At 38.8% G+C, this 26094-nt stretch overlaps 2 protein-coding genes and 1 long non-coding RNA gene across 10 annotated transcripts; 1 reads left to right on the forward strand and 2 right to left on the reverse strand.

The window, feature by feature from the left end:
- Window positions 1-1193: 1193 nt before the first annotated feature.
- LOC147578524 (uncharacterized) lies at window positions 1194-9415 on the reverse strand. Its single transcript, XR_015255296.1, has 2 exons — window positions 9301-9415; window positions 1194-4807 (listed from the first exon to the last, which is right to left on the reverse strand). It is a non-coding gene; the product is annotated as an uncharacterized LOC147578524 (long non-coding RNA).
- SSB (small RNA binding exonuclease protection factor La) lies at window positions 4133-14755 on the forward strand. The gene is made up of 12 exons (XM_025933625.2): window positions 4133-4261; window positions 5959-6033; window positions 8311-8414; window positions 8503-8677; window positions 9340-9447; window positions 9538-9638; window positions 12037-12108; window positions 12422-12464; window positions 12854-12994; window positions 13610-13796; window positions 13913-14044; window positions 14359-14755. Exons 2-12 carry the CDS (start codon window positions 5968-5970, stop codon window positions 14448-14450), a joined length of 1221 nt encoding a protein of 406 aa, XP_025789410.1. The 5' UTR covers window positions 4133-4261; window positions 5959-5967; the 3' UTR covers window positions 14451-14755.
- On the reverse strand, window positions 14451-22116 carry METTL5 (methyltransferase 5, N6-adenosine). 8 transcript variants are annotated; one of them, XM_025933635.2, is made up of 8 exons: window positions 21995-22116; window positions 21617-21770; window positions 19624-19738; window positions 19075-19256; window positions 17778-17860; window positions 16910-16961; window positions 14957-15006; window positions 14451-14555 (listed from the first exon to the last, which is right to left on the reverse strand). In XM_025933635.2, the coding sequence occupies exons 2-8, from the start codon at window positions 21723-21725 to the stop codon at window positions 14517-14519; spliced, it is 630 nt and encodes a 209-aa protein (XP_025789420.1). In that variant the 5' UTR covers window positions 21726-21770; window positions 21995-22116; the 3' UTR covers window positions 14451-14516. The 8 variants fall into 8 exon arrangements, with proteins under 8 accessions (XP_025789420.1, XP_086574983.1, XP_086574984.1 ...); XM_086718857.1 differs by having other exon boundaries at window positions 14957-15024; XM_086718858.1 differs by lacking the exon at window positions 16910-16961.
- Window positions 22117-26094: the final 3978 nt, after the last annotated feature.

The following is a 26094-nucleotide window of genomic DNA, read 5'->3' on the forward strand; positions in this document are numbered from 1 at the left end:
CCAGGTGGCCCAGTCAGTTAAGCCTTCAATTCTGGATATGGGCTCAGGTCATGATCTCACAGTCCTGAGATTTAGCCCTGAGTCAGTCCCCAAGCTCAGTGTGGAGCCTGCTTAAGATTCTCTCTCTCTCTCTCTCTCTGGCCCTCCCCCGCTCACATGCACTTTCTCTCTTTCAAAAAAAATTTGGGGGGGCACCTGGATGGCACCGTTGGTTAAGTGTCCAATTTTTTTTTTATTTTTTTTATGTTTATTAATTTTTGAGAGACAGAGTGTGAGTGGGGGAGGGGCAGAGAGAGAGAAGGAGACACAGAATCTGAAGCTCCAGGCTCCAAGCTGTCAGCACAGAGCCCTACTGGGCACTGGAACCCACTGACCACGAGATCATGACCCCAGCCACAGTCAGACGCTTAATTGACTGAGCCACTCAGCCGGCCCTAAGCGTCCAACTCTTGATCTCCATTCAGGCCATGATCTCACAATTTGTGAGTTCAAGCCCGCGCTGGGCTCAGAGTTGATGCCCCGGAGCCTGCTTGGGATTCTGTCTCTCCTCTCTACCCCTCCCCTACTTGTGTGCTCTCTCTCTCAAAATAAATAAATGAATATTTTTAAAAATTAAAAAACATTTTACAATGTGTTATGATTTTCTCCTCTTCATTAATTGGATTGTAAATAATCCAAAAGGCTTATTCCTTTCTTTTTTGGAATTTATTCTTCTTCCTAGCCAATTGCTGCTATTGAGAGGATCTAAAAATTTTTTGGTATAATTTGCTTCTTGAAGTCAAAATTATGCCCACTACCATTCTCTTTATCACTTTATCTTCATACTCCATTAATTTTATGAATTTTTCTCAGTTCTTTATTAAATAACTCTGTGCTGACAGCTCAGAGCCTGGAGCCTGCTTCGGATTCTGTGTCTCCCTCTCTTTCTGTCCCTCTCTTGCTCACGCTCTGTCTCTCTCTCAAAAATAAATATATATTAAACATTTTTTTAATAAATAAATAACTCTGAAACCTGTAATTTCCTCATGTTTTACTGAAATGTTCTAAAACATCTGTTCAAATTATAGATATAATGGCTTATTCTCAATTCAACTGCTTCTTAAACAGATAAGAAAAATGCCCATATCGCTTTAACACTATCAGACACTAGGCGAAATGGGATGGAGGGAAATTTGAAATGGAAAGAACACCAGTTTTAAATTTTTTAAATGTTTTATTTATTTTTGAGAGAGAGAGAGAGCAGGGGACAGGCAGGGGACAGCACGGGCAGGGGAGGGGCAGACAGAGAGACACAGAATCTGAAGACAGGCTCCAGGCTCTGAGCTGTCAGCAAACAGCCCAATGCAGGGCTCAAACTCACGAACCCTGAGATCCTGACCTGAGCTGAGGTCGGACGCGCTCGACCGACTGAGCCACCCAGGCGCCCTGAAAGAACACCAGTTTTAATGATCTTGGTTAAAATATTTTACTTCTGCAAATTTAACAAAAACACTATCTCATGAACATGTTACTAGGATTCCTCCCAGGCTTTGGAAAGAGCCTATGTAACTGAGGGGCTCTGAAGCTTAAACTTCATTAGCTTCACTGTAAATCCACCTCTGATCTTGAGAAATCAGTATAAATATCCTCTTCCTTCCCTTGGACAAAGTGTGTTCCTGTGTTTTGTGTGCTGGATCTTCTGTTTGCTCCTCCAGATCCAGTCTCCACGGGGGAGGCGATGCATTCTGGTTGGGTCCAGCTGAAGGAGAGTACTGGTAACAGATTGGAGCAAAGGGGCAACATACTCTGACCTTTATTTCCCTGGCTCCTTCCCTGGAGCATGCTTCACAAGAGGCATGAGTTGGATGCCTCTTGTGAGGGCCCTCTCCAAACAGTCCTCTTTGTCACCACTTCCTTGTTTTATTCAGTCAGCCCTTGGGATGGTACAAGAACCTTCATTGTTACTAGTCCTAGGATACTGCCTTATCCCTCAGAGTTTATTTATGCCCTGCCTACAATTTTGTAGAAAGTGGTTTATTAAACTCTTGAAATTACCCAAGTTGAGTATATCACTTTTTCCTGCTGGGACTCTGATACAGTTTGTAACATCAGCCTTGTACAGGCAACAAATTTTTGTTGTTTAACACTATGTTAACCACCTTAAAGTGTACAGTTCAATGGCATTAAACACATTCATATTGTGAAACCATCACCACCATCTATCTCCATAATTCTTTCATCATGTAAAACTGAAACTCTGTACCCATTAAACAGTAACTCTCCATTCTCCCCTCCTCCATTCCCTGGCAACCACTATTAAGCTTCCTGTCTTTATGACTTTGACTACTCTAAGTACCTCATTTAAGTGGAATCCTATAATATTTGTGTTTTTATGAATGGCTTATTTCACTTAGCACAATGTCCTCGGGTTCATCCATGCTGTAGCATACGACAGAATACCCTTCCTTTTTAAGGCTAAATTCCATTGTATGTGTTGAATGCCACTGTAAGTGGCATTTTAGATTTCTTCTAAAAGTTTTTTTTTTCTTTAACTCAGCATTATGTGTATGAATTTCATCTATGTCAATGTAGGTACCAAGAGATGGTCCTTTAGTATATTATCCTATAAAGTTAAGGTATGAAAGAGGTGGATATTAGCAAGAAAGTCTTCACGGTGCTTTTTCTGAAAAAATGAAGCTTGCAGCTGTGTAGCCAGGAAGCTTGGCCTCTGGAAGAGAGAGGGAAGGGGAGGGAAGGGGTAGGGAGAGAAAGGGAAGAACAGAGATGGAAGCGGGAGGGGAGGGAGAGAGAGACTAAAGGACTAGGGACCCAATAGGAACACTAAATAAATGTCCTGCAGTAAACATGGTTTCTCGAAGTAGACTGTACCTGCAGTTCTACCCAGACACTATAGGGCATAAAGGAGCAGTTACATTTGTTTAGGTGCCACTGTTTCTAGGCAGAGTCTGGTCTTTTTATTCCCAGTGCTAAGCTCCATACCAGGACATTAGTAGGTATGTAATAAAACAGTTTGCTGAATGGATGAGTGAGAGTACTTTGACACATATTTGATGTGTTTTGTTAAATACCTAAATTCTCACTGACTTGATCAAAAAAGAAAATTAACTTTTTAATTAAGTCTGGCAGAAAGTAGAGACTAGATAAGTACTGAACTTGATGAGTGAATAAAAGAGAACCTGATTAATTTGAATTAAAATTACCTGAGTATACCTAATTTTTTTCTCATCGTCTTGATGCAATGTCTGGATTGAATCTGTAACTGCATTTTTCCCCCAAATAAATATATTTGATCTATTTTGGGACTGCCAAAAAGCCCTGAGTTCACTTAGGGATCTCAAATTTTCAAGAAAACTGAGGGGAAAATAAAGATTACTTCACAAGAAAAAAAACTCCGTTAGTGACTATATTACCGTGCAAAAAGTATACTAATAGAAAAGAGTTCTAGCAGAGGTAATTGATTTCTGCATTAGATGGCATCTTGGTCTTCTAAAATTACGTTTTTTGTTTTAAATTAACGTCACCTGCTCCTCCTACTATATGCAAAGCAGTTCCCAGTAAGGAACATGTTGTATCACGTTTAATGCTCACAACTGTATGAAGTAAGTAATATTTATCATTGGCCCCACTTGATACATGAGGGACAGAGAAGCTGAGTAAATCGCTCAACGAAAAAGTCTGTAAACAAGAGAGCCATTACTTGAGCGCAGGCAATCGGACTCCAGATTCCCAGCTCCTAAACGCTCTACTCTGTTGCTTTCTCAACCCTAAGATTCCTGAATCCCTGATTTTTAAAAAATTTCACTTGCCATTTTTTTGAGAATTATCACAACGCGATAAAGTTTAGATATATATACGGATCAAGTAGAACAAATTTTTTGAGAAGTATAATCTGAAAAAAAGCCAAAACTTCATACGCATGAAGAGCCGAAGTAAGTACCGGACATACAATCGCGGTCTAGAAATACTTAATATATATTTACCCTAACACTCTCCCACCACCCTGCAGGACACTTCAAACCAATTTCCTTGGCGAGGGGGCGGGACTTCGCGGGCCGTGGGAGCCCACGGCCGGCGCGCATACTCCTTACGCGGCGCTGGCTCCAGCGGCCCGAAGCTCCGCCCACTTGGGCCGCGAGGGCTGCCGGGAAGGCCCCCATCTTCCTTACGCGCGGTAGGCCACCCGGCGGCGCTGGGAAGTGGAGACGTTGTTGTCGCTGTTAGTGTTTTTGTGGCGTGGCTCTGTGGGACCCGGACCTTAAAGGTGAGCAACTCAGGGTGGCAAAAGAGAAGTACAAAAGGGTATGCTTTGCGTGGCTGCGGCGCATTCCCTTTCCTTTCTGCCTCACGCCGGGTGCGTCCACTCCTTTGGTCCGCATGTTCCGGGCGAGCGCCGCGTGGGCCGCAGCCCGAGGCGGCGCGCAGGGCTGGCCGCGGAGGGGCGCGGGCCGCGGCGAGGTGCAGAGCTGGCCCGAGAGGAATGCAGGAACCGGGGTTTCCCGCACGTGCTGGGGTCGGAGCGGGCCAGTGGTTGCTTTGGGACTGGACTCAGGCGGGTTCTTTGGACGGAGGCTGCCGGCATTCCCACTGCGTCTTCGACTTCCTACCGTCTCCGTGTTTCGGTGTCGCCGAAGGTGGACGTTTAGGGCAGTGTTTTCAGTTTCTGAGGTGGTTGGCTGTGGTGAATCGCCGGAGGCGCCCTTGGATCCCGTGGGACCAACTGGAGGTCGGGGAATGGGGGCCGCAGGTGTTCCTCTAGCGTCACCTCTCTAGGGTCTTTAGTGTCCCTCGTTCACTCACGTCAAGGATTCTGTGCGAAGTGAGAAAGTGTAGGTAATATTTCACTTCTAGTTGTACATTATCTTGTGAAACGGAAGTTTCAAAATTGGGTAGGCCAAAGAAGTCTTGTAACGACGGAACAGTTCTTATCTGTTTCATCCTTTGCTTTGTAAGGGACCCTAGATCATGGTAATAATTTAGGAATGTAGGTTGTGGTCGGCAAACAATGCATAAGATCGAGCAAATTTTGTAGTGGAATGGCACCATACAAATACCTATTATAGGAGCTTCCAGTGTGCATCCAGATTACTGCATAGCAGTTACAGTGTGAAAAGCGGTAACTTGAAGAAGCGTACCAAAGATAGTTCACTAGAGTCAACTAGTGGCATCTATCCTTATGAGTTCTTACAAATATATTTTTGTGAATGTGGATGACTGGGTGGTTTAATAGAGCACTGGAGGCAAGTCATTTCAAGTCAGAAAACTTGGTTTGTGCTGCCTAGCAAACCAGCCTCACAACCTCACTTTTTCCTTCAATGCCAATGTCAGGGAAGTGAAACAGGAAACTGGTTGTAAGGCTAACCAATATATTGGTGAATTCGGGGGCATACCCCCAGCTTAACATTATTTTAGTGCCCCCAGATTCTTAAATTATCACGTGTTCCTGAACATACAGATTTTAATCTAACCCTGATGGTAATATTTGATTTTTTCAAGTATCATTATGATACTTAATCTTCGCTGATAAGTTTTTGGTAAGTCAGCTGTGAGTAATTTTAAAAGAGGTGCAACCCACGCCAAACAAATAGAACTGAGATGGATCGAAATATACTGACAGATGGCGATCTGCTTAAAGCTGGACATGGTTGGTAAGGAGTTGAATGGAGTTTTTGCCCAGTGCTTTCTTGATCAGCTAAGTGAAGATAACTACTTGCTTTGTTATAGAGATGGAAACGTGATTTACTGAAAGGGTTGCAGATTATCTATCCTTTTCAATGTTCCATCATTTATTCCAACATTCTTTTGTTGAAATTTGAGAATTGAGTAGAGAAATTGAAACTGTGAAATTAAAAATTGTTGATTTTTTAGAAAGTAATTGATAACTTTAAAACATTCTTCTAGTCTTGAGTGGTATGTAAAAAAAATAATAACCTCTTTATGCCAATTTGGGAAAATTTGCAGATAGCCACAATGGCTGAAAATGGTGATAATGAAAAAATGGCTGCTCTCGAGGCCAAAATCTGTCATCAGATTGAGGTAGGATTCTTGTGATATTAAATTGCAAAAATGCGCTCTTTCTTTGAAAGGAAATGTAGAGCCTCAAAACAAATACAGAAGGAACATTTAATTTCACTATGCTGACCTATTAAACATTTCGTGTAGAGTATTAAACATCTGGTTTGTCTTTGATACTTGGAATTAGATGAACTCACAATAGTGTAGAGTTTTGTATTAGTGAAATCAGTTTATGAAATCCAAGACCTGCAAACCTTTCAAAAGGTAACGTTATAGACTAATGTTACTTTTTTGCTTTCCTTCCCCAGTTTATAAAGTGAGGATAATAGTACCCTCCTCCTCCTAAGGTTGTTGTGAAGATTACATTAGTTAATAAAATGTAAAACATTCAGAAGAGTTTCTGGCACATAATAAAGTAAAAATTCTTTGTAAAGCAACTTCTCTGTTAAATAACACTTTATCTATTTGAAGGTCCTAGGAGATTTGTCTGCCCAATTAAGCTAAGTTCTGGGCTGTTACAACTTTTAACAGAGTGTCTTTTTTTTTTAATGTTTATTTTTGAGAGGGAGAGAGCAAGAGCAGGGAAGGGGCAGAGAGAGAGGGAGTGTCTATTTTCAGTCACCATTTTTTTGAACTTAGGTATTATATTTAAATTGAAGCTTTTCAGTGTCCATAATGGCTCTGTGGGAAATTATCTCTTAATGTTTTCTGTTCTTACCGAGGAACTTCAGATCATGTTATTTGGTGGTTTTTGCAATTCTCAGAACTTTTTAAGTTGCACTTCTCTGCCATTTAAAATATCCTGTGCTATAAGTTTTTGTACTAATTTCATTATAATTTTTGTGAAGAAAAATTACAAACTTCAGTTTATCATTTAGAAAGTACAAAGATGTGTATAGACAGAGTTAATAATGTCCCTTCCACAATCTGCCACCTCTCAAATTCTGTTCTCTTGCAGTAATCAAAGTTAAAAACCTAATGAATACCCCTTCATACTTTGTGGTCAGTGCTCACACTAACATAATTCTTATTTCCTTCCCTTTCCCCATCACACATGGATGCATTTTGGGGGAGTAAAGTTTTGTGTCCTCAGTTATTTACCCAGTCCCCTGTTTGACATAGGGTATTTCTATTTTTTTTAGCTGTAAGAGTTCTGTGATGAATATCTTTATATATAAATAAATCTTGGTAAATATGTTCACTGATAAGGAGATGTTCCAGCTCAAGCGTTATACACATTTTTTAAAACCTTTGATACTTTTTGCCAGTTTACATCTCCACCTGCATGACCATTTGTCTGTGTTCAGGACAGTACTAGGTATTCCTGTTTTTAGAATTTTGGCCAGTTTGTTAGGTGAAAAGTGTTATTTAATTGCTTTAAATTCCATTTCTTTGATTAATAATGAGGTTGAACTTTTATATGTTTATATTACATTCTTAGTAATTTTTTGATGTTCTTTACCCATTTTTCTATTAGGGTTTTCAGAATTTTTTCTTCACCCTTGATTTATAAGAATTATCAACAAACTTCTTTGTCTTTTACTTTTTAGTTACTTTTGGCATTCCAAGTAGTCATACCTGGGTCTTTCCATGTATAGTTTTCTTGTCTTTTTTGCTTTTATACTGAGAAATAGTGTTTTTATGCTTAAATAAACACTTGCCTATTTTTTTAACTTTTATTTATTTATTTATTTATTTATTTTTAAAATTTTTTTTTCAACATTTATTTATTTTTGGGACAGAGAGAGACACAGCATGAACGGGGGAGGGGCAGAGAGAGAGGGAGACACAGAATCGGAAACAGGCTCCAGGCTCTGAGCCATCAGCCCAGAGCCCGACGCGGGGCTCGAACCCACGGACTGCGAGATCGTGACCTGGCTGAAGTCGGACGCTCAACCGACTGTGCCACCCAGGCGCCCCTTAACTTTTAAAAATTAGAGAGATTAATCAGTTTATTCCAGTTCTTTTTATTTAACAATCTGTTCTTCACACACTGATTTGAAACAAGAGGCTTCTCATATACTAAATCCTTAACTATGTTTTTAAAGACTTGATAGTCTATTCACATATCTGCTAATTACATTGTTTCAGTAATAAATTTTTGGTTTTATCTTTTTAATTTGTATTGTAAATGTTTCATTATAGTATATTTGGGAGAAAATGTTTATTGCTTCTTAAGTTATGACATGTATTTTTAAAGAATAGAACATGGTGATGTAATGGTAATTAAAAAAAACAGCTTCAGAATTGGAGTCAATATTATACAGTGCTCTGAAATATAATGTAATTATCTTGCAGTATTATTTTGGTGACTTCAATTTGCCACGGGACAAATTTTTAAAGGAACAGATTAAACTGGATGAAGGCTGGGTACCTTTGGAGATAATGATAAAATTCAATAGGTAAAAACCTTTTTAAAATCATCTTTAGAGTTTTCTGTTAACAAGTGCTACTCTGAAGTTTTATGATCCTTTTATATATATTCTTCAGGTTAAACCGTCTAACAACAGACTTTAATGTGATAGTAGAAGCATTGAGCAAATCAAAGGCTGAACTCATGGAAATAAGTGAAGATAAAACTAAAATCAGAAGATCTCCAAGCAAACCCCTCCCTGAAGTGACTGATGAATATAAGAATGATGTAAAAAACAGATCTGTGTATATTGTAAGTAGGCCTTTAACAACGCACTTAATTACATCTTAAATATATCTTATTTAGAAAAACCATTTGGTAGAGTGGATAAGGATAAGGACTCAGGAATCATAGCTTTACCATTTACTGTGTGTTCCTGAACAGTGTTCCTAACCTAAGCCTTATCTTCATAAACGAGGAGAATATTTTTTACTTTATAGAACTATTATGAGAATTAAATGAAAAAAACCCTTATATACCATTGTACAAAATCTTGGGCATGTTGTAAGCACCCAGTGCCTATCAACATCTTATTTATCAGTAGCCAATCTTGGTAGTAATTTTCTTTAGCATCTTAATTTTTTTAAGTAGATTTTTTTTTTCCTGGAAAATGTCAGACCTACAAAGGTAGATTGACTGTATAATGTACCATTATCCAACTTCAGTTATTAACACACAATTAATCTTGTTTTATCTCTGTCCCAAGTAGATTATTTTGAAGCAAATTCTAAATTAGTCACTTTTATTGCACTGGAGTACAGTGGCTCTTAACTAGAGCTGTTGTTAAACATTTAAGGCACAGAGGGAGATGGATATGTGTATCCTTGGCTTGGTTTCAAGACAGAATGAGTCAGAATTTCTGATAAATTGTTTACCTGAGAAGTCATTTGTCCATTTCTTTCTACTCTTCACAGAAAGGCTTCCCAACTGATGCAACCCTTGATGACATAAAAGAATGGTTAGAAGATAAAGGTCAAGTACTAAATATTCAGATGAGAAGAACATTGCACAAAGCATTTAAGGTACAGTTGTATGATATTAACAGACTTTATCTAGTTGAAAAATATATGGGACATACCTTTTTAAAAAGGATTTTCTTCCCCTTTTCATAGGGATCAATATTTGTTGTGTTTGAGAGTATTGAATCTGCTAAGAAGTTTGTTGACACCCCTGGCCAGAAGTATAAAGACACAGACTTGCTAATACTTTTCAAGTAAGTCTTTATGCTGATGTTTCTTTTGGCTGCTTAGTTATATGGAGTTGACACATTGGCATATAGAATTTGGAATAGCATCTCCTGTAAGGACAATATTTTTAGTATCTTTGGGCATTCCTTGATAAATACTTGACATTTGCTCAGTGGAAACTACTAGTCCTTTGAGACCTTAAGTGTTTTTTAGTACCTTTTCACTGTTAGCAGTTAATAAAGATTAAGTTTTAGTACTTATTTTGCATCTAAAACGTATAATCAAGTTAGATAGTAAAATTTGGGCTTTTGGTGTGGTTAGAGAATCAATCCCTGTACAATTTCCAGTCTGTTCTTAGTTCTCATAGTCTATACATGTCTATATTTGTTAGTACAAAGGACTATTTAATACGGATTTGGATCACGTTTTTGTTTTTGAGAGAGAGTGCCCACACAGGGGAGGACGAGGGACACAGGGAGAGGGAGAATCTGAAGCAGGCTCCTTACTCAGGATGAGCCTAATACGGGCTCAGTCTGAGATCATGATTTGAGCCGAAATCAGGAGTCAGAGGTTTAACCTACTGAGCCACCCAGGTGCTCTGGACCACATTCTTTAGTGTGTGTGTATGTGTCAAAAATTGGGACAAACCAGAGCGTTTTGTGGTAAAGTTAGGCCATTGTCCCCTACTTTCTCATTACGCAGTCTTTTAAATGCCATGTGCTAAATCTGATGGACTTAGAGAAAACTGATGAATCGTGCAATCAGTGTTAACCCTCAAAAGTATTTTTTAATGTAATTTTCATAATAGATCTTATTCTTGGGTTTCAGAGATTGTAGAATTTTCTCCTTTTGTGAAAGTAACACCGGGGGCGCCTGGGTGGCGCAGTCGGTTGAGCGTCCGACTTTAGCCAGGTCGCAATCTCCCGGTCCGTGGGTTCGAGCCCCGCGTCAGGCTCTGGGCTGATGGCTCAGAGCCTAGAGCCTGTTTCCGATTCTGTGTCTCCCTCTCTCTCTGCCCCTCCCCCGTTCATGCTCTGTCCCTCTCTGTCCCAAAAATAAATAAAAAACGTTGAAAAAAAAAAATTAAAAAAAAAAAAAACACCATAGAAAATTCTATGAAACATTAAAGAATTTACATAACTTCTAGTTTACTTTTTTTTCCTACACATGAATGAGAAAACCAGTGTGAGATTATTATGGTGTTGGGTTTCTTTTTGTTCTGAGATTAGATGGTAGTGATGGTTGTGCAATTCTGAATATACAAAAAAAAAAAAATGAGTTGTAGACTTTTTTTTTTTTTTTTTTTTAAATTTTTTTTTTTTTAACATTTATTTATTTTTGGGACAGAGAGAGACAGAGCATGAACGGGGGAGGGGCAGAGAGAGAGGGAGACACAGAATTGGAAACAGGCTCCAGGCTCTGAGCCATCAGCCCAGAGCCCGACGCGGGGCTCGAACTCACAGACCGCGAGATCGTGACCTGGCTGAAGTCGGATGCTTAACCGACTGCGCCACCCAGGCGCCCCTACTTTTTTTTTTTTTTAATTTTTTTTCAACGTTTTTTATTTATTTTTGGGACAGAGAGAGACAGAGCATGAACGGGGGAGGGGCAGAGAGAGAGGGAGACACAGAATTGGAAACAGGCTCCAGGCTCTGAGCCATCAGCCCAGAGCCCGACGCGGGGCTCGAACTCACAGACCGCGAGATCGTGACCTGGCTGAAGTCGGATGCTTAACCGACTGCGCCACCCAGGCGCCCCTACTTTTTTTTTTTTTTTAATTTTTTTTCAACGTTTTTTATTTATTTTTGGGACAGAGAGAGACAGAGCATGAACGGGGGAGGGGCAGAGAGAGAGGGAGACACAGAATCGGAAACAGGCTCCAGGCTCTGAGCCATCAGCCCAGAGCCCGACGCGGGGCTCGAACTCACGGACCGTGAGATCGTGACCTGGCTGAAGTCGGACGCTCAACCGACTGCGCCACCCAGGCGCCCCTGTAGACTTTTTTTTAATGTTTATTTATTTTGGGGACAGAGAGAGACAGAGCATGAATGGGGGAGGGGCAGAGAGAGAGGGAGACACAGAGTCGGAAACAGGCTCCAGGCTCTGAGCCATCAGCCCAGAGCCTGACGTGGGGCTCGAACTCACTGACCGCGAGATCGTGACCTGAGCTGAAGTCGGACGCTTAACCGACTGAGCCACCCAGGCGCCCCAGTTGTAGACTTTTAAAAGTTGTAAGTTTTATGGAATATGAGTTGGTTTTTAGTAAAGCTATTAAAATAAGTAACTTCCTTGACATCTTTTGAATTTTTAGGTAATTATGTTGATAGAAAATATAACATTCCTTCCTGTGCTTAAATCACTCAAAATAATTTGCATCTTATCTTTGTTCTCATGAACTCAGTCCCTATATTTTGTGTTCTTTAGGGAAGATTACTTTGCAAAAAAAAATGAAGAAAGAAAGCAAAATAAAGTGGAAGCTAAATTACGAGCTAAACAGTAAGTACGTTGAGCCAGTCATTTTAATTCCTTAAAGGTTTAACAGGGATAGAGTTAATGGTTCTGGGAAGTGGCGCTTGATGATGAGTTCTGAAATGAGTAGCAGTAGATTTTTCTTTTGCTAGTGAAACATTGAGATCTTAGGCTGCCTTGATAATCTGGGGGCCACATTGTGTTGCATTCCAGCCTTGAACAATCATAAAACGGACTGGCTTTGATTACTAAGCAGTGTGTGATCGTGATTGAGGTTAACTTTATCAGGATTTAATTTTTTCGTGCAGTAAAAGGAAACGTTCTAACATTTCTTTTGTAGAGAGCAAGAAGAAAAACAAAAGTTAGCAGAACATGCTGAAATGGTAAGTATGTATTATTGGTATCCAAAGACATCATTAATTCAAATTTATGAGACTAAAAAGTGAGGACTTTTTGAGGCATGTCTATAGTTGTTATTGTACGAAAGTCATAGCCCAGTAATATTGCCTAAAATCATGATTTATCCAGAGAAGTAACTTAATAACTATATTTATTTATTAACATATGTACCTAAGTAAATATTACTTGTTGAAGAAATTAAGTTAAAATCAAGCTTTTGTGGAACAAGGGATGACATAGGAAAATGCACTGTTAAACTGCTTCAAAATAGCATTTTAATTTATAGCCTTTTCCATGTATTAGGTATAGAGTGGTTTAAGCCGTTTGTGGTTGGTTTTAAGAAACTTCTTTGTTGCTTTGTATGTTTTTATAGAAATCTCTAGAAGAGAAGATTGGCTGCTTGCTGAAGTTTTCAGGGGAGTTAGATGATCAGACCTGTAGAGAGGATTTGCACATCCTTTTCTCAAGTCATGGTGAAATAAAATGGATAGACTTTGTCAGAGGAGCAAAAGAGGTTTGGAAACATTCATGTGCTTTTTAGCAATCAGTTTAAAAATCCATAGAAACTTTTATTTTTTATTTAGTTTTTAAATGTTTATTTCTTTAGAGAGCGGGGGACAGAGCATGAGTGGGGGAGGGTCAGAGAGAGGGAGACACAGAATCTGAAGCAGGCTCCAGGCTTTGAGCTGTCAGCACAGAGCCTGACGTGGGACTCGAAACCACGAACCGTGAGATCATGACCTGAGCTGAAGTCAGACGCTTTTAACCAACTTTGCCACCCAGGTGCCCCGAAACTTATCTTTTAGAAGACAACATTAGTAGAAATAAAATAATTTTTTAATTAATGTGTTTATGAAATAGTTTTTACTTACTCATTTACTTTCCATTTTGTTACTGCCATCACTGGATGTGATGTCTGATATTTTCTGAATTATACTATGAATAACTGTTGATATTAGTGACTATGAGTTTTGTGGTAACTTCCTTCCTGAAGTTTAGTAAAATTCGTTGAAACTGGTAATGGCATAGAAGATTTGCAAGGTAGGAAAAATAACTTGAGCAAAGGAATTAACTACAGATCTAAAAAAAACCTTAAGGGTGTGGCTTTCATTGTCTGTCTTTGGTATAGGGGATAATTCTTTTTAAAGAAAAAGCTAAGGAAGCACTGGATAAAGCCAAAGATGCAAATAATGGTAACCTACAATTAAGGAACAAAGAAGTGACATGGGAAGTACTAGAAGGAGATGTGGAAAAAGAAGCATTGAAAAAAATCATAGAAGATCAACAAGAATCTCTAAACAAATGGAAGTCAAAAGGTCATTAGTTGCGATTTGTCTTTGACCATTGGTTATTTTAACTCATTTGCTTGTTCAGAGACACTGACAAGAGATTTAAAATATTTCTTAATGGATTTCTCATTATGTTTCTATAGGTCGCAGATTTAAAGGAAAGGGAAAGGGAAATAAACCTGCCCAGACTGGGTCGGCTAAAGGAAAAGTACAGTTTCAGGGCAAGAAAACAAAATTTGATAGTGATGATGAACACGATCAAAATGGTGCATCCGGTAAGTTTTTCTAAGTCCTTTGGTACTTTCATGAGAAATTATTTGTGGGAAAGGACAGCAATGTGGGTTTTTCAACTTCTGTATAGTGACATTCTTGGACAGTGATTTTACACAAGTTATCCTGTTTTACAAGTAGAAAACAAAGATGTTTGGAAGATAAGTTTAGAGAGCAGAAGATCTATACTAAAGGAAAAGCCTTCTCATTGGTGTTGGGAAGTTGTTTTTAAACAGAACTATTTTTGATAATTATACTCAGTATTAAAATAGAGTAATGCCTATATAGTGAACATAACAAAAATTCTGTTACTGTGTAGGACCAGCAAAAAGAGCAAGAGAAGAAACAGACAAAGAAGAGGAACCTGCATTAAAACAACAGAAAACAGAAAATGGTGCTGGAGACCAGTAGTTTAGTAAAAAAAAAATTTTTATTCATCTTAATTAGGTTTTAAGCTGCTTCTGTCTTTAGACACTTTTAAAAAGAAAACCGAATTAGGTCCACTTCAATATCCACCTGTAAGAAAGGAAAGTTTTTTGTTGTTTAACTTGTCTTTTTTGTTATACAAATGAGGATTTTTTTTTTTAATGTATAGTTCTGTTTGTGTTATTTCAAATGATTTAAATATCAAAAGATCTTTCCAGTAAATTGCCTTTGTAATATGAGAATGTATTAGTACAAACTAATAAAATATGTACTATATAAAAAAGCAAAAACCTAGTTTTTTTTTTATTTTTGTGTCTAAAGCATATGAGAGAGAATTCACTTAAACCAGAATATTGGTTGTTTTCCCATAGATCATTATTCTATCTCCTGCTGGCTTTCTGTATGTACTCGGGCAACTTGTTAACACTGGAAACACTCATTGAAAAGTTCTTCAGTACTGAATGTAGATAAGCCAGAATCAAGAGACTTACTGATTTCTTTTTATGAAATTTGTATGATGCTGGCAGGTCATATCGCAACTCTATAAAACAAAAGTCATCTAAGAATAAAAATTACATTTCTAAACGTTTACCACCCCTGACATATATACATACATTCAAAAAATTAAGGAAGTACTTAAATTAACTCTGGTAAGGAGAACATTTGACTTGCTATTTCCCTGAGATTAGCTATGGCTAACTGAGGTTGGCATTTTTGTTATTTTGGTCATTTATACCATAATTTGAGGTTATGGGGAAGAGTGTGAAAGGGTAACAGTTGGGGTGCTTGGGTGGCTCAGTCGGTTAAGCGTCCGACTTTAGCTCAGGTCATGATCTATGGCTTGTGGGTCTGAGCCCCATCTTGGGCTATGCGCTGACAGCTCAGAGCCTGGAGCCTGCTTCAGATTCTGTCTTCCTCTTTCTCCACCCCTCCCCGTTAGCACTCTTTCTCAAAAATGAATAAACATTAAAAACCAAAACGGTTGAACAAAAGAGATCGTACCTTTCTATTTTTAATTTCCTAATAATCTATAGCTGGCGATCATAATCATGCTTATTTTTTAATTTCTTCTCTGGATTTTAGTATTGATAGTAAGTCATTATTTTCCTACTAAGCTCTCAAATGAAAATCCATTTTTCATAATCTAAGAAATAACGTAGGTTCTCCAAACTTAACACTTTTAGAGGGATGGCAATGAGACAGCCTATTCTTCATGTTTCCCAAACATAAATTCTAACTCTATAGGCTACAGCTCTCAAATTTTAATGTGCAGTCAGTCATCTTCAAATCAAATCTTTTTGAAATGTGTATTTCAGTAAGTCTGGGTGGACCCTAGAATTATGCAAGACTCCTCTCCCAAGTAATGTCAATAGTATGGTCTGAGGACAACATTTGGAGTAGCAAGGCAGTGGTTTGGTATATGTGGAATTGTTTTAAGGTGCTCCAGGTTGCATATTCTAATACCTTAAACTAGGTATAGAATGACAGTATTGGGTAAATAGGAAGACTGTATAATTACATTACTAATTATTAATAATACCTGATCTAGTTACATGGTTAATACCACAGTGCTAATCCTGGACAGTTTATTATCAACTAAAGATATTTCCCCTATTGTATTCTTATTTCAGGCCTTCCGAATTATTTGGATTTACAGTTAGCTCCTAGTTACAGGTTCTGCCCATTTTGATGTTTGTGAATATTACCCAATTTATTAATAATAATGTATCAAACATTTACAGTGTGGATGATTACATCCTATCCCTCACTAAAAGAAAAAAGCTTCATGTTCTTTGACTTCAGGGACAATTAGAAAATTGAAATAGAAAAGTAATCGGGGAGCCTCGGTGGCTCGTTTGGTTAAGCATCTGACATCAGCTCGTGATTTCACAGTTTACACGCCCAGTAGGGCTCTGTGCTGACAGCTCAGCCTGGAGCCTACTTAGGATTCTGTGTCTCCCTCTCTCTCTGCCCCTCCTCTGCTTGTGCATGTGCGTGCTCTCTCTCAAAAGTAAACAAACATTAAAATTTTAATTAAAAAAAAAAAAGTAACGAGGCATAATCTGGTGGTATTTTCCATGAATGGATTTCACACAGGTCTGACCCACTCCAAGCCCAAGCTCTTAAGTCACTACGATGCTATATATTGTTCTGAGCCCGGTGTGACCAAATAGTTGGGTGCTATTATAAATTTTCAGTAAAATGCATAAATTGAGACAGTTTTAGCCAAACACTCTACCCTGCCTTTGCTTCATTTCCAACCCATTACCTATTACTTCATTTCCATTACCCATCACCTAAACTGAATTTTGCTAAACTGAAAACATTTTCTATGATCTCTTTTCTCAGCATCTATATACAAAATCTGGTTGGGCTGATATATATTGTCCTTAAGTAATTAGGATTTAGATTTGTTTTGTGAAAAACTTAAAAAATTGTCTTACCTGCAATAATATCTATCTTGATTTTCCATTCTGTAGCTTTCTTTTGAATATGCTGAAGATAACATGTTAATGTGAGCTGATTTTTAAAATAAGTTTTTGAAAATTGCTTTACTGCTAATATTTCATATTGAGTTTTCAAGCTTTTATATTTCATTAGACCCTTAAAATTTTTTCAACTGGATGGGTAGTATTTTGAAAATAAGAAAGCAAGCCATTTCAATACTGTAAGTGTAGCGGTGAGTACAGTAGTATAGGTGGTAAAGCTGAATTCAAGTACTTTGACCAAGAAAGCTAAATTCAAGTACTTTGACCAGGATAACACAGGGAAACCATAGTCTGGATATGAACCTAGGCAGTCTGGCTCTACAGTCTGTGTCCTTGATCACTATGTTACATTGATAGATAATATACACAGTGTTCTAGAATACATCTTACATACTCCCATATGTTACATGCTGGCAAGAAGAAGAATGGAAGAGGTAGGTTCTGAATTCAAATCAGTTTAGCTCCAGGCTCAATGTTCTTAAAAATCAGGTCTTACTGCCTCCCTCATGCACACAAAGGGACAATGGGAGTACCAGGACTTAGCTAACTAGGACATATTATAACTATAGTTATACCACACTTCTTAGTCTCTTTCCTGGTAACACTTCCTGCCTGAGCAAATCTGTGGCAAAAGAAGTTATGTAAGGCTGGGAGAAAGCTAATCACAAATGCTAGCTACTTAAAGGGAAAATTCAGTTTCTAAGTGCCAGATGTTTATAAAGGTCAGGAGAAATAGATACCTTGGTAATTAGTATTCACAACAAATCCTTAAAAACACTGTCATGAATTTTAAATTGACAATATCATGATGATTTGAACTTACATCTCTAGTGGAGGATTTGTGTAAAGAGTACACTGCTGTTCTTGCCATTTCCAAAGCAGTCTTCAGAAATGCCATATCTGTCCCTGTTAAGATAGAAAAAGCTCCTATTTACATTATATATCTGTTATCAAAATAAAAGATTAAATGACTACCAGGTATTAAAAACTTTTTTTTTCCAAATTCCAAAATAGACACTTCAAATTGTCCCTTCAAAAAGACAGGATAGAAATGAGTAAAATATCTAAATATCTTTTAAAGTTGATAGAATAAAACCAGAATTATACTATCTTGGTTAAATAAGGCTAAAGTAAAACTTTTCATATTCCAAATGAACAGCTTTCAAGGAAGAAGAGAACAGGAACAATAGTAATCAGAATCAGATGGGGGCTGGAGGGAAAACTTTTCATATCTTCTTACCAACTTCCTACCCTCCTTTCCCAAAGCATACACAAAACAAATAGCCAGAGTCCGTCACTGTTACTAATGGATACATGTTGAAACCCTCATGTGTTAAGGCATCAAAAAGAGGTTTTTAGAAGCATAACAGCCTTGGGGTGCCTGGGTGGCTCAGTTGGTTAAGTGTCCGACTTTGGCTACGTCGTGATCTCATGGTTCATGAGTTTGAGCCCCACATTGGGCTCTGTGCTGAGAGCTCAGAGCCTGGAGCCTGCTTCGGATTCTGTATCTCCTGCTCTCTGCTCCTCCCCCACTTGCACTCTGACTCTCTCTCAAAAATAAATCAACATTAAAAAATTAAAAAAAAAGTATAACAGCCTTTACAGGATTATTATAATCATTCATAAGGGTTAGGTAAGTCATTCTTGAAAGCACAGTATAAATAGTAAATGAATAAAAAGACTATTCACTTAGTACAAATAGATGAAAACAAAGATTGAAAAATTCGATTCCCTAGCCATGCATTAAAAAATTCAAATTGTATGGGGCGCCTGGGTGGCTCAGTCAGTTGAGCATCTGACTTTGGCTCAGGTCATGATCTTGCGGTTTATGAGTTCAAGCCCCGCGCTGGACTCTGCTGACAACTCAGAGCCTGGAGCCTGCTTCAGATTGTGTCTCTCTCTCTCTCTCTGCCCTTCCCCCAACTCACACTCTGTCTCTCCTTCAAAAATAAATACACATTTAAAAAAATTTTTTTAATTGGAATTGTACTAATTATATAGGTAAGAGATGGCTTATTTAATGAATAGTGATAAAATCACTTAGCCCAATCAATAAGAAAATGACTTTTAAAACTTGCTTTTCTACAAATACAGCAGTACACATGATTCTTGTTACTAACCTTTATTATTTTTGGTCCCAAAGGGAGGATTCATAATTACTGTATCAAATGACTTGGACATTCTTTTAGATAATGAGCACACATCACACTGAACCATGTCAACATTTGTTAACTCAAACTCCTCCACATTCCTATTAAATATTTCCAATGCATCTTCATCTATGTCAAATCCAACACACAGCCTATAATACAAAACACAAAGAGTGACTACTTATAGCTCCCAAGTCAAAACAATGACAAAAAACCATATACTTTTTTTAACCCAACTGGCAAAGTAAGAGTGAGTATTGCCTTTCAACAGCATGATTTCCCAACCTGGCAAGGGTTGGAAACTGAGGTGTGTATAAGGGAGGCATCTGATAGCTGCTGTTAACCATTTTGTGTTTTAATTTTTTTGTTGTTGTTCTGCTCATTCATATGTACTCAGTATCAGATTCTTGCTCCCCTCATCTCATACTGTATAGTCTCATAAAAATAATTCAGTTAATTCTACTTATGTTTCTTATTAAGGCCATCCTATACCCAAACATTACATACAGGATCACCTACCCAGCTCCTAACATTGCAGTTCCGATGCTAAGAACTCCACAACCACATCCTAGATCTGCAACCACTTTATTTTCAATGTCATCATATGTATTATGGATTGTATAGAGCATACACGCTAAAAGATAAAAAACATATTAGGAAATAAGAGCAAGTTGATGACCAAAATCCAATTCATGTAAATGACTAACATAATTTCTTGTTTTGCATTATTCCTTCCCCAAATGGTGTTCCAGATTATTTTTAAAAACATACAAAGAACAATAATGCACACCAGTGGCTCCCAAAAACTACTCTGCTGACAATGCCAGGAATGACAAAACTCAAAATAAAATAGAAAAATAAGGTTAAAATGTTTTTTCCTCAGCCTGTTCAAAACATTGCCATACACACATATACATTAGTTCTTTATTTGATGTTGAAATGTAAATAAGTTAAAAAAATGTCTTTGTCAAAATATCAACTTGGCAACCCTGTGTCAGTCTCCAAAACTGTTTTGAAATTTTACTGATCTGTGAAATCTGTAAGTCTGGGAGCCACTAATATTGCACAACATTAACATTAAAATGGCACAGAACTTTTTGGCAACAAGTTTGTTACTAGAATACAGGTACCCTAAGTTCAAGCTAGAATGGGAAAGGAGAAGTCCTATATCCACAATATAGCTTTTAGACACATATACTCATGATCTACAGATATATATGCATATCTACTAATGAGAACTAATAAGAGAACTGAGGAGCACAGCGGAAGCTGCTGAGATCAGAAAGCAATCTTTCAAATACACAAAGATGTGGGATATATACTAAAAGTTAAGCGTGAGTAACACCACTGATATCTCCCTGTGGATATCTGAACCCAGCAAGAATTACTGGCCATCACTGATGCCCTAGGATCCAGGGGTTTTATGAAAAGCACAATTAGAGGGATATTGCAGTCTGACTGCTGTCCCAATTACTGCTGCAGGTTTTAGTGACTTTCAGCTGGTATCTCAAAGAATTAGTACATCCACGTGCATGGTACACCATGGGTATGAAACATGGATTAAAAAAAAAAATTAGACTTCACTAAGAAACCCTACAGCCAGAATACATTAAAGAAGTCATCTAGGAGCACCTGGGTGGCCCAGTTGGTTTAGTGTCCAACTTCAACTCAGGTCATGATCTCACAGTTTGTGAATTTGAGCCCCACATCAGGCTCTGTGCTGACAGCTCAGAGCCTGGAGTCTGCTTCAGATTCTCTGTCTCCCTCTCTCTCTGCTCCTCTCCCACGCATACTCTGTCTCTCTCTCTCAAAAAAAAAAAAAAAAAAAAAGTCATCTAAATTGAGAAAATAGGTCTTAACCCAGACATAGTTTTGTGCCAGTTTGCTTGGAGTTCTGACAATACTTTGGAGTTAAGTGCAGGTATGCATGTATTTTCCTTGATTTTCATTGACTGCTTAGAAACAGAACTATGTTGGAGCTGGCAGGGATTCCCAAATTAATTTTCCTAAGACTCCTCAGTGACTCTGGTAATAGATTCACTAAATATGAATATTTTTTCCTGTTTCCTCCTGTACTCCCAATATCAATCTCTTACATTAACACTGATGATTCTGGGTCATTAAAAATTGAAACGCATCCTCATCCTTATAGCACCTATTCTGGATTTGTTAAACTCCGTCCTTTGGCTACCAACCCTAGTATTCATTCATTGTGTGAACACGACCAAGAAATTCTTTACCCTCAAGGAGTTTATGGTATAAAGACAGAAACAAACATTAAAATGATGTCTGACCGTGTTAAGGGGTGTGCAGAAAACTAAACAGTAAAACAATAAAGGGGGGGGGGTGTCTTTAGCTGCAGTGTCAAAATAGTCCTCTCTAACGTGCTATGCAATCTCAGAGCAGAATTCCTCTAGACGTTCTTTGTATTCAAATAACTTCTATTTTCATTATGGAGTAAGTAGACGGGACAAACCCTGGGAAGCAAAGACCTGGTCACCAGCCGCCCTACCTGCAATGTGCGGCCTGGTAGGATACTGTTCTAGAAGTAGCTTGGGCTTTTCGAATCCATCCACTTGTTGCAGGCGACTTTCTAGTTCCTTAAGCCTTAATTTCTTCATTTTTTTTTTTTAAGTGTGGGGTCGCAGGATTTACCGGCACTGGATCTGCGGAGAAACCCATTTAACCTGCATCTCCCCCCCCCCCCCCCCCTCATCTACCCCCGGCCCCACGCCCACCCCCACGCCTTTTTTCCATCGCCGCTGGCCGGGGCCGGACTGGGGAGGCAAGGAGCAAAGCGCACACCCAGCCCAGGCTGTTCAAGCTTTCCTTTCAGCGCCAGCGGCAGGCGGAGCCTGGGGCCAGCCTCCGATCCGCCCGCAGGTTATACCGAGCCGATCTCGGGCCCCTCGGAGACCCGCAGCGGCTGTAACCCGGAGTCAACACAACGCTCCTCGCGCCGCGTCAGGGCGCTCCGGGAGACTGCTCGCGCCTGGACCCGGGCCGGAAGCGCTGCCACGCACGCACGGCCGTGTCCGCTGCCCGGCGGCCCCGCTCCGAGCTGCAACAGCGGCCCCGCGGACGGGTTCCGCTGGCGACCCGGGTGCATCACCCGCCGGTGGACGCCGGTAGAGCCGTCCCTTCTCGAAGCTACGAAACCGGACCCCGCCGCCTCTCACAGGGCCAAAACCCTCTACCTTTCCTTGAGTACCTGCAGGCCCCCAAAGGATGAGGGAAGAAAGGTGAAAGCAAGGGTGAAAGTCACGGTGGCTTTGTGTTAACACCTAGTTTAGCTCTGTCTTCCAGTCTCAGGAGGCCCGGCTCAAAAAGTAACAATTTCCACTTACCTTTGCCTCCTTGGCCAGTCGCATGCCCTAATTTGTTTTACATTCGTTTCCCTCTTTTTAGGTTACCTGTGTCACTTAAGTTGAACACTCACAGGGTGGTGATGTCAGAAAATGTAAGGAAGACAGTTTAAATGAAGGAATGGGTAGTGTGTCAAATGAAGGGGAGGGGTCAGCTTTCATAGAATAGACGCAGAAAGCAAGTTGTGGTGGATTGTGAAATGAATGGAAGTTTAGGAATTAAAGCCAATGTGAACAGTTAAGAACCGTCGCTATGAAAAGTGAGAATAGTTGCTGCTAAGTAAGGTTGGGGGAAGGTTGTTTTGTTTTGTTTTTAACGGTGGCAGGAGACATGAGCACACCTAAATTCAGACAGGATAGCGCTTATAGAAAAGCAGACGTTTAAAAAATACAAGAAGAAAGGACGCCTGGGTGGCTCAGTTGGTTCAGCATAGGACTTCAGCTCAGGTCTTGATCCTTCGGTTTGTGAGTTGAAGCCCCAAATAGGGCTGTCTGCTGTCAGTGCAGATCCCGCTTTGGATCCTCTGTACCCTCCTCTTTTTGCCCCCCCCCCCCCCAAATAAATAAACGATTTAAATACAAGAAGGATATTGGAAGGAGTTAGGATCCTGAAAAGATAGGATCCTGTGCATAAGTGAAAGAATTGCCCTTAATCTGGAGAATGGCCATGCTTCATTATTAAAGGAAGGGAAACAAAAGGAGTGGATGGATGAGGATGTGTGAAAATGAACTAGAGAGAGTGGTGTCTGAAGCTATTTCCTGTGAAGAATAAAACTCAAAGTTACCTGTTATGAAGATGAAGGGAATTAAGATATGTAAAGTTCCTACTGTGTAAAGCTACCACATAAAATTGTCACATAACAAATGCCCAATAAATGTTAGTTTTTGGTGGTGGTAGTGGTGGTATCTATTGAGGAGGAGGTGGCTAGAGTAAGGAGGTGGAGCCAAACGAATGATTGAAACTAGCCTGGTATGTGGAAGGACAATGAATTCATCTGAAGTTGAAGACAATTTTTTTCTTTCTTTTTTTTAAAGATGAAGATTTTTCTTTGAGATAATTGTAGATTCGTATATAACCATAAAAAATAGTACTTAGAGGTGCCTGGGGGGCTCATTTGGTTAAGCATCAGACTTCAGCTCAGGTCATGATCTCATGGTTTGTGAGTTCAAGCCCCACATTGGGCTCTCTGCTGTCAGTGCAGAGCCCACTTCATATACTCTGTCTCCCTCTCTCTCTGCCCTCTTCCTGCTCATTCTCTCTCTCTCTTTCTCAAAAATAAATAAACACTAAAAAAATAATACTTAGAGATCCTGTGTATCTTTGCCCCCAGTTTCCCCCAATAATTACATTTCATAAAGCTATAGTATGGTATTACAACTAAGATATTGACAGTGATACAGTCAAGACAGCATTTCCTTTACCACAAAGATCCATGATGTTGCACTTTGGCAGCCACACCTACCTCCTTCCAGGCCTCCATAACCCCTGACAACTATTAATCTGTTCTCCATTTCTAGAATTTTGTCATTTCAAGAACTTCATATAAATGGAGGCATACAGTATGTAAACTCTGGGGAATTTTTTTCACTCACCATAATTCTCTGGAGAACCTTCTAAAGTTATGTGTATCAACAATTTGTTTCCTTTTATTGCTGTGGTATGCATGTACCAGAGTTTGTTTAAACATTCACCCACTGAAGAATATCTGGGTTGCTTCAAGTTTTGTCTATTACAAATAAAGCTGCTATGAAAATTCATGTACAGTATGTGTGTGAACATAAGTCTTAATTTCTGTGGGATAAATGCTCAGAAGCACAATTACTGGGTCATATGGTAAATCCACGTTTAGCTTTTAAAGAAACTCCAAACTTGTCCAGAGTGGCTATATCATTTTACATTCCCATCCATCATATATGAGTGACCCAGTTTCTCTGCAGCCTAGCCAGCATTTAGGGTTGCCACAATTTTTCTTTTTAGCTATTCAGTTGGTGTATATTGATATCTCATTGAGGTTTTAATTTGCACATCCTTAATGGCTAATGACATTGTACACTTTTTCATGTGCATATTTACCACCTGTATATCCTTTTTGGTGAAATGTCTGTTCATTTCTTTTGCCTATTTTCTTTTAATTTTTATTTTTAGAGAGAGAGCACAAGTTGGGGAGAGGGGCAGGAGAGAAAGAGAATCTCAAGCAGGCGCTATGCTCAGCATGGAGCCTGACGCAAGGCTCAATCTCACAACCCTGGGATTGTGACCTGAGCTGAAATCAAGATTTGGAAGCTCAACTGACTGAGCCACCCAGGCACCTCTCTTTTGCCTATTTCTAATTGAATGTGTTTTCTTTACAGTTCAGTTTGAGATTTGTTAATATATTATAGATTCTTGTCCTTTGTCAGATATGTGGTTTCCAAATATTTTCTCTCAGTTTGTAGCTTTTTTTAATCCTTTGTGCAGAATAAAAATTTTCAATTTTAATAAAGTCCAGTTTATCAATTTTTCTTTTCATGAATCAGTCTTTGATGTCAAGTCTAGGAACTCTTTGGCCCTAAAACTCAAAAAGATTTGCTCCTATGTTTTTCTCTAAGGGTTTTATAGTTTTCTGTTCAATATTTAAGTCTGTGAATTCATATCAAATTATTTGTTATATAAAATTTGGGATTTCAGTGGAGTTTTTTTTTTTTCTATGAATGTCCAATTTGCTATAGCACCATTTGTTGAAAAGGCTACACTCTCTCCATTATTGCTTTGTACCTTTGTCAAAAATCAGTTGAGTATATTTGTGTGAGTCAATTTCTGGATTTTCTACTCTGTTCTATCAACCTGTGTGTCTGTACATCTTCCAATACCACATAGTATTAAACTGAAGCTATATAATAAATCCTGAAATTAGGTAGTTTGAGTCCTTCCACTTTATTCTTGTTTTTAAAAATTGTTTTGGGGCGCCTGGATGGCTCAGTCAGTAGAGCATGTGACTCTTGTTCTTGGGGTCTTGACTTTGAGCCCCATGTTGGGTGTAGGGGAAAAAAAAGAAATAATTTTAACTCTTCTAACTCCTTTATCTTTCCATATAGATTTTAGAGTAAATTTACCAATATTACAGAAAATGTTGTTGGGATTTTTATAGGAATTGGGTGAAACCTATATATCAGTTTTTACTGATTGTAAAATGTCTTTACTACATTGATTCTTCCAATTCATGAATACAGTGTCTTTCCATTTACTTAGATCTTCTTTGATTTCTTTCATCATCATTCTGTAGTTTTCTGCATATAACTCCTATACATGTTTTGTTAGACTTATGCTTAAGTATTAATTTTTTTTTAATGTTCATTTTTGGGAGAGGGGAGGGGCAGAGAGACAGGGAGACAGAGGATATGAAGTCAGCTCTGTGCTGACAGCAGAGAGCCCCATGCAGGGCTCAAATTCACCAACCATGATATCATGACCTGAGATGGAGTTGGGTGCTTAACAGACTGAGCCATTTAGGTGCCCCCATTAAGTATTTAATTTTCATTTTGAGCAAGTGTAAGTGGTATTACATTTTAAATTTCAGTGTTCAAATGTTAATCGATAATATATAGAAGTATAATATGTTTATCTTGTATTCTGTAACCTTACTAA

The sequence above is a fragment of the Puma concolor genome, chromosome C1 (genome assembly GCF_028749965.1).
Source record: "Puma concolor isolate L17-30 chromosome C1, mPumCon1.1.hap2, whole genome shotgun sequence".
Taxonomy (NCBI): Eukaryota; Metazoa; Chordata; class Mammalia; order Carnivora; family Felidae; genus Puma; species Puma concolor.